General features: G+C 49.8%; 1 protein-coding gene across 1 annotated transcript; it reads left to right on the top strand.

Annotated features, from left to right (window-relative positions):
* Nucleotides 1-17,631: 17,631 nt before the first annotated feature.
* LOC143158934 (cygnin-like) lies at nucleotides 17,632-19,073 on the top strand. The gene is made up of 2 exons (XM_076335397.1): nucleotides 17,632-17,689; nucleotides 18,940-19,073. Exons 1-2 carry the CDS (start codon nucleotides 17,632-17,634, stop codon nucleotides 19,071-19,073), a joined length of 192 nt encoding a protein of 63 aa, XP_076191512.1.

The following is a 19,073-nucleotide window of genomic DNA, read 5'->3' as shown; positions in this document are numbered from 1 at the left end:
CCCCCCCCCCCCGCCGCGCTGGGCCTTCACCCGCCGTCCTTGGTTTCGGGGAGGGCAGCGGGGAAAGGGGGGCAGCCCCGCTCCCTGGAGGAGGCTCGGCGGCGCGCCGAGGATCCGAGTCAGGGACCTCTCCCGCCCGAGCAGCTCCCCGTACGTCGGGCCGGGTCCGGTCTTGAGGTCGGCATCTTCCCCAGGCACCCCCGGGGAAGGCTTCGACCCCTTCTCCCCAGACGCTCCAACCCCCGCCTCCGGCAGCGTCGGTGCTCGGTTACGTTACGCGCCGCAACCTCTCAGTTTGGGACGTTTCCGAGCCCCTGCTCGTCCCCGTTACCCAGCCCGGGAAGGAGCTTTCGCAGCCCCCTCCGGCCCTTCGGCAGCCCCCGCACGGCCCACTCGTCGTCTTTCACCCGCTGCTTTCTCATTCCCGCCCTCGGGTTCCCCAGTGCTTCGGCTGCACCCCCGTGACAACCGGGGCCCCTGATTTCCAGGCTCTGCCGCCTGCACGGAGGACGGGGCAGAAGCAACCAAGCCAGTGCAACCCCCCCGTTTTGGGCTACACACCCATTCTGTCTTCCGAACGTGAGTCCCAACCTCTGCCGCAACCTGGGCTTTCCTCACACCTGCGCTCTTCGTGCAGGACAGACCCCCCACACACCCCCCTACACACACCCCCGGTAACATCATCCTGGGCATCATCCCGAAACTTTTCCCTCGTCAAAGGGGACGGCTGTGGACTGTAGCTGCTCCTTCATAGCGCGGTGCGTCCCATGACGCTGCCAGGGTCCGACAGCTGGTGGCGAGGATGCAGAGAGCCAAGGCGTGCGTAAGCGCGAGTGCTTTTCCCCAGGTTATTACTGTCAAGCACGTCCCTGTTAGGAAAGTCGGAGGGCTTGGGCACAGCTGAAACTCAAACGTCCACACGGAATTTGTTGGCGGAGGTGCGGGCGGGGACGTGGTCTGCGGCAGCTGGCGCTGACCCGGGCAACGCCAGGGAGCTGCTCGGGGGTCGAGCAAACTCCGTTTTGGGGGCCAAGAAAGTCTCAACGTTGATGTGGCCAGACTAAGCCTGAGGTCCAGAGGAGAGGTGCTGGCATGGGGTGGTTCACTAGCGGGGGGGGGGGTCACCAAAACCAGTAAGTTAGCAAGATTCAACCCCAAATTCGAGGTGGGTAACGCTGAAATCATAGAATCGTAGAATCATAGAATCATTGAGGTTGGAAAAGACCTCTAAGATCATCGAGTCCAACCGTCGACCCAACACCACCAGGCCCACTAAACCATGTCCCTAAGCGCCTCATCTACACGTCTTTTAAATACCTCCAGGGATGGGGACTCCACCACTTCCCTGGGCAGCCTGGTCCAATGTTTCACCACTCTTTCAGTGAAGACATTTTTCCTCACGTCCAACCTAAACCTCCCCTGGTGCAACTTGAGGCCGTTTCCTCTCGTCCTATCGCTTGTTCCTTGGGAGAAGAGACCGACCCCCACCTCGCTACAACCTCCTTTCAGGTAGTTGTAGAGAGCGATGAGGTCTCCCCTCAGCCTCCTTTTCTCCAGGCTAAACAGTCCCAGTTCCCTCAGCCGCTCCTCAGAAGACTTGTTCTCCAGACCCCTCACCAGCCTCGTTGCCCTTCTCTGGACACGCTCCAGCACCTCGACGTCCTTCTTGGAGTGAGGGGCCCAAAACTGAACACAGTATTCGAGGTGCGGCCTCACCAGTGCCGAGTACAGGGGCACGATCACTTCCCTAAATCCAGCATTTACCCTGAGAGTATTTGTGGGACTGAGAAGGGCTGTCTACAAACCCCCGAGCTTCCAAGCAAAAGCGAACTTCTAAGCAGTGGTAAGAAGGTGAAGGGCTCTTCATGCTGACAGCAAATACCAGACATCTCCTGAAGAGGGGCTCTGCCGGCTGCGTTGGCCACGGCCGCTCCCCAAAAGGGGACGCTGGACCGGGCGGGTGGGTGCGGGCTCTGATGCAGAACCACAGGTCTCGTTCACCTGGAGAAACGCCGATTCCTTAGCCTCCAGCTGCTTTATCTCTGAAGAAGAGCAAAGCATGAAAATCAGGTCATCGGACATTTCAAGGGCTCTCCTTGGAGGAGATGAATAGCTGTTTGGTACCATCCTGCCCATGATTACTTCGGTGGTGCAAGTTCAAGGTTGTTCAGTCCCTGCATGATGGAAACAGCCTGGAACTATCTGTGCAGATGCAAACAGGCGGCTTTTGATGACAGCCTGTTCTAGGCAATTGCACACGAGAAGGATTGCATGGGTGTTTAGATACGGTGACCTGAATTTTTATACTCACCTCTGGTGGTGAGTTCATTCTGAGTTTGTCCAGGCTGTTACTTGCGTGTCTTATTAATGCTGGCAGTTTAGGTGATTTCAATATCAGAATGATTTGAAAGTCTAATTAATGACATTTTCTTCCCATAGATATATGCAAAGGTTCATAATAAGGAAGATTAATTCTCCCCTTGCAGCGGTTTGCACTGGTCCACATCACCAACCCCTCCAAAAGAGAAGAGGGGTCTCTCCTAGGTCGGAAGCTACCAGGGCATGGGAGTCCCACGTGTAACTTAAAATAAAAGCATGTCTACACGGCTGCTTTCAGTCCGGTGCTGAGGTGACCTGGAAGCAGCACAGGACTAATCCTTTCTGCTTGTTACTGCACAGACTGGGAAGCCTTTGGTATGAATCCAGAGCTAAACACAAACTCCCACCTTCGGGGCATGAGCAGGACTGTTAAAGCGCTGCTGACCTGTGCAGTTTATCCTGGCTCGAGGTGAAAAGCTGCTTCACTGTCCTTCACCGTGCACAGTGGTGCTGGAGATCCCTCCGCGATTGCATAGGAAGGGCCGGGGCTTTGGGGATATCCTCAGCTTCAGGAGAGGAGCCTGGGGTCTCCATACATCTCCCTCCGCCTTGCGGTCAGCTTATGGGTATTAGAATCATAGAATCATAGAATCATTGAGGTTGGAAAAGACCTCTAAGATCATCGAGTCCAACCGTCAACCCAACACCACCAGGCCCACTAAACCATGTCCCTAAGCGCCTCATCTACACGTCTTTTAAATACCTCCAGGGACGGGGACTCAACCCCTTCCCTGGGCAGCCTGGTCCAATGTTTAACCACTCTTTCAGTAAAGACATTTTCCCTCACGTCCAATCTAAACCTCCCCTGGTGCAACTTGAGGCCGTTTCCTCTCGTCCCATCACTTGTTCCTTGGGAGAAGAGACCGACCCCCACCTCGCTACAACCTCCTTTCAGGGAGTTGTAGAGAGCGATGAGGTCTCCCCTCAGCCTCCTTTTCTCCGGGCTAAGAGAATTAACCATCCTGGACCTCCTCGGGGACACTGCCTGGGCTCTCACATGTTCACCCCCTCCGTCCCCATGGCCCCCGCAGCCCCCATCCTCAAGAAGCACCACCAGACCCCACGGACCGGGTGACAGCTGCTTTCTCGGTGGGGTGGCCTCCATCTCGCTGAAGGTGCTGTGGGGAGTTCTATTTATTAAGAGCACCCTCAATAGAATCACAGAATGGTTTGGGTTGGAAGGGACCTTTAAAGATCATCTAGTCCAACCCCCCTGCCGTGGGCAGGGACATCTTCAACGAGAGCAGGTTGCTCAGAGCCCCGTCCAGCCTGACCTGGAATGTTTCCAGGGATGGGGCATACTCAGCTGAAGAGTGGCCACAAAGGAAAGCAAAGGCTTCAGCCCCATGGGCAGCAGGGAAACAGCACTGACGCCCCAGTGAAGGAGGGAAAAGGAAAAATTGGGCAGTGGCTGCACACCCCGGGACTAATTATAAACCCAGCGCTTCCCCCACGTTAGTCCTGACGACTCTGCAATCCCCAGGCGATGCGTGGAAGTGGACCGTCTCTCTCCCAGTCAGAGGGAAAAAAAGCATTAAATATAGTCCCCCAACCGAGGGCATATCAGATATTACACTGACAAAAAGGAGCAAGAGGTGCTTTAGAAATGCCCCGTAGGAGAGGAGCAACTGGCACTCAGGTGGGTTTCACTGCCCGCCTTTTTCTGTCTTTTTGCCGTGTGCTTTAGGGAGAACGAACTGCTGTGTGGCAAAGCCGAAAGACTTGTACTCAAAAAAATTTGGGCTCAAATAATCTCTTCCAGATGAATATTGCAGCGAGAGTCATCCTGGACTCATTTTCCCTCCTGTAAAATAAGGATCAGTAACATCTGGAGCAGGCTCCTTCCCTGCCTGTATTTCAACACCGCCTGGTGCAATACAGCCCTGATATCGGTCAGTAAGCGTTAGTACAGTCTTCTGAGGAATGGAAGATGTACGGGACACCATGACGAGCACAACATGTCTCTTGTGCAATAAAACCCCAGCGGCCTGACAACTTTTTCTGTTGGCCGTGCGCAAATGATCCTGTCCTGCGTTCCCAAACCCGCGGCTGCTGCTCCCCGCTCGAGGAGGAATAACCCAATCCACAGGCTGGGCTGTGCACACCAACGCTTTTAATATAACCTCATGGCAAGGGGGTACGGACTTCCCTGCACGAGGGAGAGAACTTGCACAGGTATTTGTGAGGGTGCATTTGGTTCATATGAACAGATAATGGGTTAATGAGGGCTCACCAGCTGCCACGCACCGTAAGCTCTTACTTGCTCTGATAAAATCTCCTAAGAAGCAGCGTCCCTATCAAGCAGGAGTAGCATGCACATCTAGAAAATGTCCAAGCAGAAGGAAATGCAGCTAAATCAGGACTCTCTGCCAAATGCCCAGAGATTCCTCCTGCCAGACCCCTAAACACCCGGCCATCTGCTTCCCTCTGCCCCGTAACGTGTCTTGAAGAGGTTCGCCAAGAGGCTTGTCTGGCCTCGGCAGGAGAAGGGGCTCTTCCCACGTCTTCCTTTCCCGGCGGGAGAGCAGGATCAGGAACCGTCCGGGTCTCTGGCCACTCTCCCCGCATCTCCCTGAAAGGACCCCAGGGCACGGGGCAGACCCCGGGGAGCGGAGGTTCCTCTCCCCGGTTGCGTGTAGTTGGTCTGGATTCACCGGTGAGACCACATCTCCCAGATCAGAGGCAATTATCATGATTTTAGGCTTTTCAGCGAGAGAGCTCTCCTCCGCTACGTGTGCTCGTACCAGCAGGGTTTCGGCGGTGAAATCCAAGAAGTAGTTGGCTGCAGAATAGCAGAGAATCACCCTCCATATGCTGCAGTCCCATGACCGTTTTGCCTCTTGGATGAGCACTAGTATTTTTTAGGGCTCTTTATTCCCTTGTTTTCATTCCTGAAATAGATTGTGATCTTATTATCCAAACACCCAGCCGCTTTACCCTCTGACGTTGTCCTAGGAAGGGGAGTGAAAGAGCAGCGAGCGCAAGGTAAAGGATGTTTGTGGCTGAAAATCATCTGTGATTGCAGCGACCACATCCACAGCGGTAAATCCAAGGCAGCCGTGAGGCCAGCTGGCCTGGCCAAGCCATATACAGGATATTAAGGTCTCCTGGCTTTCCAAAAAGGGATCCACAGCGGGCGGCTTGCTGGGTGTTAGTCCCTGTGCTAACTCTTGAGCTCTGCCTAGGAGCCGGTTTGCCCAGACCAGAAGTGTGCCAGGGGCTGTGCTAAATTTTACGTCTTAGCCTGGTTCCGGCACTGATTCATTTACTGGTGTGGATGTGGCCGGGGGGGCTGGAAAAGAAAGATCTGCTTCCCATAAAGAAGCCGATAAATTATTCTATTTATACAAAATTTGCTACAATAGCGGGAAAGTTGGCTGAAGCTGATTTTTATGTCGTTTTCCACTTAATATCCGTCAGCGTGTCTGAGCACGCAGCACTTCCTAAGAGCTGCCATCCACACTCCTTCACTAAACCCTATCTGAAATACCTGGTTTCCCGCAAACCGGGTTCATCCTCCTGACAGCTGGGAGGAGGGAGCCTGCAGGTGTGGGAGAGCTTCCCAGCTGGCTCTCCTGAAACCACAGCGACGTCGAACCGGGGATTTGGCAACCGGAGAGCGAGTGGGCAAGTCTGAAGTCAGGCCGCGGGAGGAGGGAGGCTGGCAGGATGCGACAGAGCAGACATATGTACCCGACACCGCAGACACAAGTGTTCCTCGGATCTAAGTTTCCATAATAAGTTATTTTTAGCAGAATATGATTTTTTTTTTTTTTTTTTTTTGCAGGGAATAGCTAGTTTCTGGTGAAGCTTTTCCATTTCGTCATAAAGAATCACGGGACACTGCATAACGTCCAGAAATCTAACATTTTTTGCAAAGCTTTTTGTCTTTTCCGTCTGACCTTTTTTGTAGTTTTCGTTTGTCAACCTGGGAAATGTCTGGGCAGCGAAAAGGGAACTCTGGGTTTGCCTTCTCCTCACTTTGGGAAAATCCTTTCTTGTCGTGGAATTAGCCAGGCACTCACTGAGGACAAACCTGCAGGTCCCTGCGCCCTCGGAGTATCTTTAGGGCTGGCCATCCGAAACCCACGGACAGCTTGATGCCAAAGTTGTATACGATTATTCTGAGCGAGTGAGAACAATTGCTCGGGTACAAATTGTCCCCAAAACTTTCCCCAGCACTCATTGCTACCCGTGTGGGAAGGGTGGGATGTCTGATATCATCTGCATTTGGCTTTTTCAGAAATTGTTAGGGGGGAAAACCCAGCCTTTTCCATAGACCCAAATAATACTTAATTCTGAAGAAAACATCAACTTAGGCCACTGCCTAGGGGGTCTGATAAATATTTCACGTGGTGATGTGCCATGACCTGATTTATTTGTTTTTGAGAGTTTAGCTCTGCATGCGATTTAACATCTGGGAGGCCCCGAGATCTCTCAGTGTAGAGGGAGAAAAAGAGAGAGAAAGAGAATTTGGTGGCAGAGAAGAGAAACCCCTGCGGTTATAAAGGTTTTCCATTAGGCAGCAGTGTGAAAAAAGGGGCATTAATGAAATTATCTTGACCTGCACATGGTTTTAAGAGGAAAGATAATTAAACCAACATTTATACAGTGACTACGGTTTGCAACAGAGACAACTATGGTTTCTATGGAGCCCACAAGAAAGCATTATGTCGTTCAAGTGAACAGGGCTCTTCTCCCACCTGTTTCTGAAAGGGCAAATGAGGAAAACGTGAGGTGATAAAACAAATTGTTTATGAACTGTTTTTTTGTTATTACTATTTAAAAGCTGTGGTGCTTTGAAAACATAGTTCTGGGTGCTTTTCCATAGGATATGAGTTGGGTTCTCCGTGTCCTAGGAGGTGCATACATTGGGGTAATTCTTCATGACTTCAAAGCTGGTTCTTGGGGTCTGACCGAATTTAGGCAATTACTGGATCATTCCTGAGAAAGCTGCATCATGAATTGCCTTTTAGAATCATAGAATCATTAAGGTCGGAAAAGACCTCTAAGATCATCGAGTCCAACCGACAACCCAACACCACCATGCCCACTAAACCATGTCCCTAAGCACCTCATCTACACGTCTTTTAAATACCTCCAGGGATGGGGACTCCACCACTTCCCTGGGCAGCCTGGTCCAATGTTTAACCACTCTTTCATTAAAGACGTTTTTCCTCACGTCCAATCTAAACCTCCCCTGGCACAACTTGAGGCCGTTTCCTCTCGTCCTATCGCTTGTTCCTTGGGAGAAGAGACCGACCCCCACCTCGCTACAACCTCCTTTCAGGTGGTTGTAGAGAGCGATGAGGTCTCCCCTCAGCCTCCTTTTCTCCAGGCTAAACAACCCCAGTTCCCTCAGCCGCTCCTCACAAGACTTGTTCTCCAGACCCCTCACCAGCCTCGTTGCCCTTCTCTGGACACGCTCCAGCACCTCAACGTCCTTCTTGTAGTGAGGGGCCCAAAACTGAACACAGTATTCGAGGTGCGGCCTCACCAGGGCCGAGTACAGGGGCACGATCACTTCCCTGCTCCTGCTGGCCACACTATTTCTGATACAGGCCAGGATGCCATTGGCCTTCTTGGCCGCCTGGGCACACTGCCGGCTCATGGTCAGCCGGCTGTCGACCAACACCCCCAGGTCCTTTTCCAGCAGGCAGCTTTCCAGCCACTCTTCCCCAAGCCTGTAGCGCTGCATGGGGTTGTTGTGGCCGAAGTGCAGGACCCAGCACTTGGCCTTGTTGAACCTCATACAGTTGGCCTGGGCCCATTGATCCAGCCTGTCCAGGTCCCTCTGCAGAGCCTTCCTACCCTTGAGCAGATCAACACTCCCGCCCAACTTGGTGTCATCTGCAAACTGACTGAGGGTGCACTCGACCCCCTTGTCCAGATCATTGATAAAGATATTAAACAAGACCGGCCCCAGTACTGAGCCCTGGGGAACACCGCTCGTGACCGGCCACCAACTGGATGTAACTCCATTCACCACAACTCTCTGGGCCCGGCCGTCCAGCCAGTTTTTGACCCAGCGCAGAGTCCACCTGTCTAAGCCGTGAGCCGCCAGCTTCTCGAGGAGAATGCTGTGGGAGACAGTGTCAAAGGCCTTGGTCCAGGTAGACCACATCCACAGCCTTTCCCTCATCCACTAGGCGGGTCACCTGGTCATAGAAGGAGATCAGGTTGGTCAAGCAGGACCTGCCTCTCATGAATCCGTGCTGGCTAGGCCTGATCCCCTGGTTGTCCCGCTTATGCCTTGTGAGCGCCCTCAAGATGAACCGCTCTTGGACAGTATAAATTAATATATCTTCAAAACTGATCTTGGCCACCAAGTCAGCCTGAGGCAACATCTCTATGCATCAGCCGTACTTCCCACAGCTGCATTTTCCTGCAAATATCCGTAGACTTGTGCACGTTGGGTTACAGTAGGCACCTCTGCAGATTTCACTGTGCATCTGCAGGTCCCACGAACTTCACAACCAGGGAAAATGGTTTTAAGTATCAGGAGCTGGAACCGCACGCCGGTGTTGTCATTTCAGCAGCGACTGCTTAGGTTGTGCTGAGTATTTAAGATCAAATATGAACAGGCTGAATTAGGGTTTGCTAGGCTGAGTGTCTAGAGTAGCTTGAGGCTATGTCTGAAGCATTGCTTGTCAGGGAAAAAAGGGTTCTCGGCGTGAGAGTAAATGTTCTCTCTGTTGGATGTTCAGAAGTGAAAACCTTTTCCTTCAGAATCCAATTAACGGTTCCAGTTAATAAAGAACAAATGGCCAGAGTACCCATGCTTATATGTGACAGAGAGATTAGAGATGGGGTAGCCCAGGAGGGTCAGACATGCTCCGACATGAAATGCCTTTTGTTCCACTCCCTGTTGTAGGGAGCAGGATGAATTTAGAGCAATGAGTTGTCATTTCAGAAATCAAAAAGGACACAGAGAAAGTGAGCACTGGAAAAACATCAAGCTGTGCTGTAACCCGCCAACAGTGCTGAAGCAGAGTAAAAGTCTCTTTAGCCATAAGATCAGAGACAAAGCGGAGCTGCTACTGTCGTACGACGGCTTTGCGGAGAGCAAACGCACAGCCAACGGACGAATATTTTGCTGTGGTGTTGAGGACGAAGTAGGGTCAGAAAATCGAAAATAACTGGGAATGGCCTCAGTGGAAGCCAGTCCCGTGGAAGGGGAGAGCCTTACGCAACACCGTCCTTCCCCAAATTGAGAAAAGTGGCAGATAAAACCGGGGTCAAATAACAAGAACTTCTCAGGAGTCTTTTCAGTCTGTGACTCCACTGTAAAATTTGAGAACAGCAAACACAGTATTACAGTTCAGAGCAAGAAGAAAAAAAAAATCATCCAAGTTAGTATGCTCTGATCTCAGTATTATTCAAGGCTTTGAGAACAAACAGGCGAGCAAGAATACAAAAGAAAATGCATCATGAGTTCTCTGCTGAATAGATTTCAACAGACCGACCTGATGAAACAGGGTTTCTTAGCAAAGAGAAGGCATCAGATCTCATCAAATGCACTCTAGTGAGGAGCATTAATAAAATGTTCACAAAAACTGCTTTAGATCAAGTGGAGGGGATTAATAAAGGCACTGTAAATTGGCTGAAGTATAACCCTGAAAGGGAAGGTGTCAGGCAGGAGGGAGTTTACTGAGAAATTTTCTCAAGGGTCATTCTTAGATCGAAAATTCAAGTGTGAAAAAGTAACATACTGGACCCAAAGCTAGCATGTGCCATTGATACAGGAAAAGATTAAAGTAACACACAGAAAGAACTGGGTCGTGATAAGGACTGGAGTTATAGAAATGAGATTCACAGTGTAAAAAACCGTGAGATTCATAGTGTAAAGTTGTCCACGGTGTGAAATTGTTGCTCATGTTCCAGAAGACTAAAACCAAGACTCTGCTCTTGCAAATACCTCGTCACAGGTAAAAAGAAGAGCTGTATTAGTCTGATCACAGCAGAGCTCTGGGCCAATAATTTGATGTAGCTGTGGAGAAGGCAAATGCAATGGAGGCATCAAACTCTGGATAGAAACAGAGCGGAACTCATGCCTTTACTGATATCTTTCTTGTACCGAGGAACCCAAAACTGGACACAGGACTCCAGAGGCAGTCCCATAAATGCCACGTAGAGGGAAATAATCACTTCCCTTGACCTGCTGTCCATGCTTTTGCTGATACAGTCCAGTACACAGTTGGCCTTCACTGCTGCAAGGTTACCCCGATGACTCACATTGAACTGAATGTGGTTGGTGATGCTACTGGCAAGAACATGTTTTGGAAAAAGGATGTGGGTTTATATAGTGAAATGGAGGAAAAGTCACCTTGAGGGAAGATAAGGAGCCGAAGCAGTGTGGCCTGTCAAAGCTTTGTGCAGGGGAGTGATTCAGTTCAGGGTACAAGTATCTTCACAGGGAGAATATTAAAAAAAAAAAATACTGTTTAACTGAACAGAGGAAGGCATAACCTCCTGATGCTTCTTCTTATTGAAACAGACTAAACTTAGAAAGAAAGCTTCGTTCTTAAGAGCGAGAGTAATTAATAATAGAAACGGTGATGTCTTCATTTCCTGGAGATCTTCAGCTCATGACTGGATGCTGTTCGCCAGGGAAAATTTTCACCAGGGGTGCAGCTCCATGGCTTGTGAAGTCCAGAAAATCTGATTACATTCACTACCCCTTCTGTCTTTAATACTTAGAGATGTTGTGACCTTGAGCTACCCGAGGGTGTGCCCATACTCTAATTTAAAAGGTGCCGTACTCCTACATGGTTGGCACAGTCCCAGGAGCTGATGTGTCCCAGGACAACTAGCCCCAGTTTCACCAAATCCCGAGTGCAAGTTCAGGAGCTACCATGGACCAAGGACCATGCCCAATAGGCATTTTGGATAGAGTTTAATAGCATGGTGATGGCCAAACCAGGCCAGCCGGTCTATGGACCAGGCGACGGGCCCTTGGTGCTGTTTGGTTCGTAGCAAATGAAAATGTTTGAGCAGCTCAGCAGAAAAGCAGACGGCAAGATGAACCAAGACTGCAAACCTCCTTGCCTCCACAGCTGAGCTAAGTTATCCTTTTGACATCTCCTTGCTGCACAGCATAAGGTTCAGCTGACTTAGACACGCCAAGGACTCGGCTTCAAATTTTCAACTGCAAAGAGCCAGAGGAGAGGAGTCGAGAGATCCCAGTTCCCTTTGCTGTCTCACTATCTGAGCCGCTCACCCCCTTGTCTTTCCCTCTTCTGGATTAAATGAACCAAGAGCAGTGGGAAAGGGAGGTCCTCTGGGCACCACGAGCCACAGAGACAAATCACGTCTTGCTGGAAGAACTAGGTGAGGACTTTTATCTGCTTGTATGAAAATTTACAACGGAAGGGTTTCACAGATAGCTCGTAGGTATCTGATACCCTTGAAAGGCGATAGGATACGATGGGATGGGATGAGACAGGACAGTTTTCTTACTGCCCACCTTCCCCCTTGAAAATGTGCCCAACGTCATTTAATACAGGTGAAAAACTAGGGGTCTAGCTTAAAGCCAGCAAAGACCATCATTATTTAATTTGCTGGATAATTTATCTCTAGTTTTAAAGAGCTGTCAAGGTACCCACTTTCTACAACTGCATCCGTTGCATCTGCCTTTCCTGGAGCACCTCATTAGCAGTATCATATGAGACTAATTAATCTGGCAATTACCATTGCTGTACAGTAGAAATCCTCCCATACCTAATACTCTGAAGTAGGTTAGACCAAGTCTATGTTCACTGCTAAGCATTTGGGGAAAGATTTGCAAAAACTGGTAATTGCAAGGTAACAAACAAGGGAAAATAAGCCCAGATTTATATCATGATGGTGGACTATACATTTCTTATTACCACTCTTGAAAATATTTAGTTTACTGGTACAGAGGCAGCCTGTGTAAACAATACAAGGATCACAGAGGTCACTAGGCTTACCAGGAAAAAGCTGGAAAGAAGTAAGTCCCATGAAAACATCTGTGCAAGATCTGCCTGGGGACAAATGGTTCTAGAATTTCTGGGGGAAAAAAAATTAATTCGATCAAGGCTAGATCATATCCAATTCAAAAATACAGTGAAAAATATGTTCTGTGAAGAAACATAAAAGATCCTTCCCCTCCTCTGCTGGCTTTTCTCCAGCTCTGCTGTTTCTCCTGTGGTGCGGCGTGCTTCAGCATCTCCCAGCAGTGGTTTCTTTCGTGTATCTGTAGACTCATCCAGACTCATCCTTTCTGGTCCTTGTGCATTAACTCAAAGGAGGAAATTACAGCTGTTAGTTCTGCATCCGTAAAAGATGAATCCACACAAACACTGCAGCTCTACATGCTGAGCCAACATTAGCGATGAGTGGTGGCGTTTGTTTGAGTTCAAATGTGAATAGCTTGAATGAGGGATTCCCTGTTGAACATTTATAGGGACGTACACATTCAATATCTATAAAATAAACTCTGCAACTGAAAAAAAAAAGCAGTTGCTTGTCAAGAAAAAAAGAAGCTGCTTAGTATAAGAGTAACGATTTTTTTTCCTTCAAAATTCCAGTAAATGGAATTACTCATTTTAAAAGGTTATGAATGGTCAGTTGCAGAAATGAGCAGAGTTATTTCCCTGTAGTGGTCATGGGAAATGAGAGAAAGATAGAATGAAGAGCAAAGGGAAAAGGCAAAGAATGAAGGAGGGGGCTAGGGGGGTATGAACTTGTAGTGGCAAATAGTTGGGGGCAGGCATAAAAAAGGGAGAAGGAATAGAGAAATCTGGAAAGGGGGTAAACGAGTGACAGACGAGAGACTGGTAAGAGTCTTTCTCCAGTTTATTCTTCAGCAATCTGAACAGTGCAAAATTTATGGCCATTGGAGACTGTATTCAAAATTGTCCCACTGCAGGTTGCCCAGACAAGAAGACTCTGAAGGTGGTAATTCCTAATTTTGACCTTCCAGCTCTCTCTGTCCTCTCTAGCTTCCTAGCAGCTGTGTTACCTGGGTGGGCATGGAGAAAAACAAGAGAAAAGCAAAACAGTGTAGAAAATGCCTATGCCTGGAGGCCAGGGGAGATCTTGGTGTGCCGGGAGCAAAGCACAATACTCATCAAAAACAAAGATCGAGACATTGGTGCTTAGAGATGGACTCCTGCCACGAGCGGCGCCGCAGGAGGAGAAGCTTGAGCAAACCCATCTCCAAAGAGGTGTTGTTTGCTTGCCGGCGTGTGCAATGTCACCCCGACCCACTGGTCCCACTCACAAAGGCACCTGGCAGCCAGGTCCATGCTCCAGTGGGCTTCTCCTCGCCACTCGCCGGCCGCTTTCACCAACCCGGACACGCGGGGGCAATTCCCCCTCCCCCAGATCCGGCTGCCGGGACTCCGCCGCCAGCACGCGCGGAGCCGCCGGGCACAGCTCTGCTCGACCCAGCGCCAGCCGGGGCTGCCGACAGCAGGGCTGCTCCCCAGAGGTGCAGGAATTAAGTCTGGGCACCTTTCTGATAAGCTCTGGACACTGTCTGCAAGGCACGGACACAATGGACAATACCGGGGCATCAAATCCATCACGGGGAATAGTTTTCAGGGTGCGTTCATCCCCGACCGGTGCGTCGGCAGTGAGGTTCCTCAAGGGTCTCTTCCAAACGTGGTGCTCTACAGTATTTTCATGACATTCATTTGGCTGGGTATTTTGTCTCAGTTTTGGGGGTTTTTTTCCGGTATTGATCACGGCCTAGAGGAAATGAAGAAAAAATGGTTTATGAACAGGAGTTAATAAATTTCCAGTTACCATGGTGATGGTAGGACACCTCAGAAGGCTGTTCTGAGTCCTGAACTATCCAGGGTCTTCATTAACAAATTGCATAATGGAATAAAGATTGTGCTTACTGAATTTGCAAATAGCAGGCTGAAAGGGACTGCAGCATGTTGGAGGACGCTGGAGATTGACATTTTTTTGCAAAAGACAGCAACAATTGGTGGAACGAGCAATACCTGGCACAGCAGCAATTCTGCAGGAGAGCTGTGGGGCTGCAGCGGGCAGCAAGGTGCACGTAACGGTACAATGTCATCCTGTTATGGAAAAGGCAGAAATCATTCTAAAAAAAACCCAACAGGGTTATCACTTGCCAGGCACTTAAATTAATCCATTTATTACTCCAAACTGCTAGACTTTCAGGTGGTGTGCTGCTTACTGCTTAGGGCTCCATACTTCAAGATGAGGTGGAATAGTTGGAGACAGCCTAGAGCTGAGATGGTTAAGGGACCAAGAAAATACGATCTATAACAAAAATCTGGAAGAATTGAGATCATGATGATGGGAAAAAAAACATGTGGGAGCCATAATGCCCCACAAATCTGGAATAAAGAGTACATAAGAAGGGAATAGTATGTTCCCCATGACTAGGGTGGTCCAGATGAGAAACAGTGGGCTGAAACTGCAGCGATGACAGTTCAGTGTTGTATATAGGATAGCATTTCTAGTAGGATGGAGAACGGTGTCCTGAAGGAGGGGATATGATGTGGGGGAGGCCAGTTATTGGTGGTATTCCCAAAAAGGCTTGACACCATTCCGAGAGGGATGATTTAGGGTTATAAGGAGCTCTGCCTGGGGGATGTGGAGCAGTGACTCTGAGGACACCTACAGTTCCACGCATTTTTGGTAACCACACACAGTAAACCATCATGGTTGCATCTTTGTTGGTAAACTGAGCAGTACCAGGGCCCACTCTGTGGTCCTGAGGCCAGTGGGCCTACCCTGGCCACATCCATAGTATGAAACTCTTTTCCACTCAAAGCAAGATGACCACATCCCGGTCATGTTGGAAATCATACCTGTCCCATGGCGACACATGAAGTGTGGTGGGAAATGTGTTTGCAAAAGTGTCAAGTGGCCTCGGAAAAAAGCATGGCCAGGGCTGTGCTAAAAATTTACCAATGGGGACAGCCAGCTTGCTGCATCAGGCTTCAGCACAGTTTATTTACTAGTATAAGTCAGCCACAGAAGAGTAAACCACGCTGTAGAATCACAGAATCACAGAATCATTTAGGTCAGAAAAGACCTTTAAGATCAAGAGTCCAACCACTAACCCAGCTCTGCCAAGTCCACCACTAAACCATGTCCCTAAGCACCACATCTACCCGTCTTTTAAACACCTCCAGGGATGGGGACTCAACCACTGCCCTGGGCAGCCTGGTCCAATGCTTAACAACCCTTTCGGTGAAGTAATTTTTCCTAATATCCAATCTAAACCTCCCCTGGCACAACTTGAGGCCATTTCCTCTCGTCCTATCGCTAGTTACTTGGGAGAAGAGACCGACCCCCACCTCGCTACAACCTCCTTTCAGGTAGTTGTAGAGAGCGATGAGGTCTCCCCTCAGCCTCCTTTTCTCCAGGCTAAACAACCCCAGTTCCCTCAGCCGCTCCTCATCAGACTTGTTCTCCAGACCCCTCACCAGCCTCGTTGCTCCCTGCATAGCAAGGACCCATCTAGTCAAGTGTCTTCAGTCTGTCAGTGGGGAATAGCTGATGAAGAGTGGAAGAACATGGCAAACATACAGTAGCATGTTTTTGGAAACCCATCCAATTCCAGCAGTCTGAGGTTTGGGGGTTGTTGAGCTGGATATGGATCCATTTCATTGTGCTGAATGCCCCTCAATGGATTTTATGGATTTCATGGAAGTATAGAATAGTACAGGGTGGAAGGGAACTCTGGAGGTCATCTGGTCCCGCCAGCTGCTCAGAGCAGAGCAAACTTCAAAGTTAGATTGGCTGCCCTGCTTGCTTTCTGAACACATTTACAATTTCTTCCTCCACAATATCCACGTCAACGAGTTGCACCATCCCGTTGTGTGCAGTGTGGAAGTGTGACATACTTTTGTGTGTCGTCTCCTACTTCTCTGGTTATGAGAAATGGAAAACCATAGTTCTCTCTTTGTTAGGAGACTTACAGTTTTGACACTGCTGTCACATATCCCTACATACTCACCTCCTCCTATAGTGGAAGAGTCCCAGTATAATTACTATCTCACTGTCTGAAAATAAGTCCCCAGCTTTCACCATCCCTGCTACCATCCTTTGTACCTCTTCTCGTCCTACTCTACGTGTGCAGAGACAGGGACACCAGCAGCGTGCACAGTATGCAGCATGAAGTACCCTCGAAACTGTTACAGGGACACACTGATTTTTGTCAGTGCCCATTCTAGCAAATCCTAACACTCATTTTTCCTTTCTGACTGCCTCTGGACACTGAGGTGACTTTTTTCTGAAGTGCTCTTTGGAAGCACCTCTTTCCTGGAAGGTGAAAATAAGTTTGCTGTCACTGAGTCTCGTTTGCCATCTGCTTACGCTGCCACTCGGTGCTGAGATTCTTCTGCCTTGCAGACTCCTTGCAGTCAGCTTTTGTTTCACTGCTCTGAATAACCTTCTGTCGGCATCAGAACTCCCCCGGCAGCAGGGATCCGGCTAAGTCCATCCCAGAAATTAAGCACACTTGAGACCCCAGAGCTGTCTAGAGGGTTTGTGAGGAAGAGGTGATGCTCAAAGCATCTGCAAGTGGTCGGCTCATCAAGGGTGCCTCTGGGAAGAGGCTCTTGGCTCCAGTGCTCCTGCCCATCAGTGGGGTGAGAGGGGACAACAGAACAGGCCACACTGAACACGGTGTTTGCTAAATTTATCAGAGGGATTTTGCAGTCATGGTTCCCAAGACGGAGATACATGAACATTGGGTCCTTCCCAAGCCAAGGCTACTCACAGCAGGACCCCTCTCAGCTTGTCCAGCCCCACATGGTGACAGGTCTAGACAATGTTAGACAGATGTTAAACAGAGTTATCGGTGCATCGTGGGCACAGCTCAGCCCTGTTGCATATAGTTGCAACACTGCCAAAGGTTCAGAAAGGTCTGAAGCCCTTTGATACTGATCTTGTTTCCTATCAGGTCCCTCTGCCCCAGCAGATCTGTTTTATCTACTCGCTGTTGGCTCCTGTCACACTCGACGGTTTTCATTCGAACTGGGTATTGATACTGGATCTGGGGAGAGCAGAGTTTTGCCAACACACCCAGGTGCAGCATGGAGGGGCCGGTGGTTGTGCTGTGCGGTGAACCGTGAGAGGTCCCGTGAGCAACAGGACCTCCCCCAGAGCCCTCCTCTCTGCTCAGAAACGCACTATAAATATGAGGATCCCCAGCCTTGCCACTCAGCAGCGTCCAGCTCAGGCTCTCTCCAACCCTCCTCTCTCCAGCCTTGCTGAGATCCCAGGTCAACTCCAGCCATGAGGTTCCTCTACTTTGTCTTTGCTGTCTTCCTACTGGTCTCCTTGGCCGTCCCAGGTAAGAGGGTGAGTTGCTTTGGACGGTGAGCTGGACAACGGTGGGAGAACCAGAGTGAAGAGGGTCAGAGTGGTCCATGCTTGATAGGCAGCTTGAACAAATGTGATCTCTGTTGGCTTTAAAGGCTGTGATTTTGCTGCCCCATAAAGGTGTCAAGTCCTTTGGGTATGCAGATGCGTGCTGGCCTCCTGCAAATGCGCAAGTGACTTGGTTACCCCAGGTTGTCTTAAATGGGGCTTTAAGTTCATGTGCAGACAAATGAGTCTTTAAAGAAAAACTCGCTTTAAAGTACTGTAAGATGCACATTTAGGATGTTTTAGACATTTTTGACACCTTCTAGGTCAAGGTGAGCTGGGCCCTGGTGTAATTATTTTAGCCATGGAGTACCACGCGAGTGCTGGATGTCTTTTTCAGAGACACCAGCCTCCTGAATGTTTCCTGCTCAGATGATGCCACCTTTTGTGCCAAACCAGTTCTATCTTCAGGGTCCAGTTCCCTTGCATTCTGAACATGCAGGGCTGACAGACATCCCTTCAGTTCTGATTCTCGCCTCCCTCTTCAATGAATGAAAGGGAGATTCTGGGCTCAAAAGGGTTCCCAGTCCAATATCCATTCACTCTGGACAACATTTCCCAGCTATTTTAGGCCAACAGTCTCCCACCCTGGTGCCTAATGTTTGGCACTCAAATCTCTTTTGACACATGCTGGTCAGATTTCTGGTTACCACAAGAACTGCCACGTGTGAAACCCTCCATATTTTTTGGAACACCGACTCAATTTTTTGAAACTCCTTTGGTGTTGCTTTTGCTGTTTTGCTCTGAGAACACTGACCCTGTCTTTTAAAGAGAGGTGCAAGACGTCTCTGTAGTCTTGGACAGATGAGGATCTTTATGAACTTTGCTTTTGGGGTGTCCCTTAATGCGGGCAATGAATGTGCTCTCCGTGGGAGCATCTCTTTCCCAAACTGCACCTGTGTTGTCAGCCGGCCCCTGCAGTCACCACCTGGGGGGAGAGGGATGCACAAGGAGTTTCTCAGGCTTGTGCTCTTCCAGGTCACTTCCCACTTTGGGGGTGGGCTTGGGCAGGAGTGGTGGGTGTGTGGGAGACCGGGGCAGGACCTCCCCACAAGCAGGGTCTCATCCTTCTGACCACTGCCACACTTACTCCTGGAGGTGATGGGAGGGCACGGCAGTGGGGCGCAGAGGCACCTACCCTGACCCAAGCACTCTCCCCCTGTCTCCCCCTTGCAGGCTACGGGCAGATAAGGAAGCACTGCCCCAAGGTGGGGTACTGCTCCAGCATGTGCGCCAAGGCGGACGTGTGGTCCTTCTCCTCCGACTGCAAGCACTACTGCTGCCTCCCGCCCGGCTGGAAGGGGAAATAG

The sequence above is a fragment of the Aptenodytes patagonicus genome, chromosome 3, assembly GCF_965638725.1.
Source record: "Aptenodytes patagonicus chromosome 3, bAptPat1.pri.cur, whole genome shotgun sequence".
NCBI classification, from domain to species: domain Eukaryota; kingdom Metazoa; phylum Chordata; class Aves; order Sphenisciformes; family Spheniscidae; genus Aptenodytes; species Aptenodytes patagonicus.
This window is presented reverse-complemented; position numbering and strand designations above follow the sequence as displayed.

Bases quoted from the DNA above. Each gene is read 5' to 3' on its own strand.
- LOC143158934 (XM_076335397.1), top strand. From the start codon at position 17,632: ATGAGGTTCCTCTACTTTGTCTTTGCTGTCTTCCTACTGGTCTCCTTG. The intron at 17,690-18,939 runs GTAAGAGGGTGA...TCCCCCTTGCAG, and splicing joins GGTCTCCTTGGCCGTCCCAG to GCTACGGGCAGATAAGGAAG.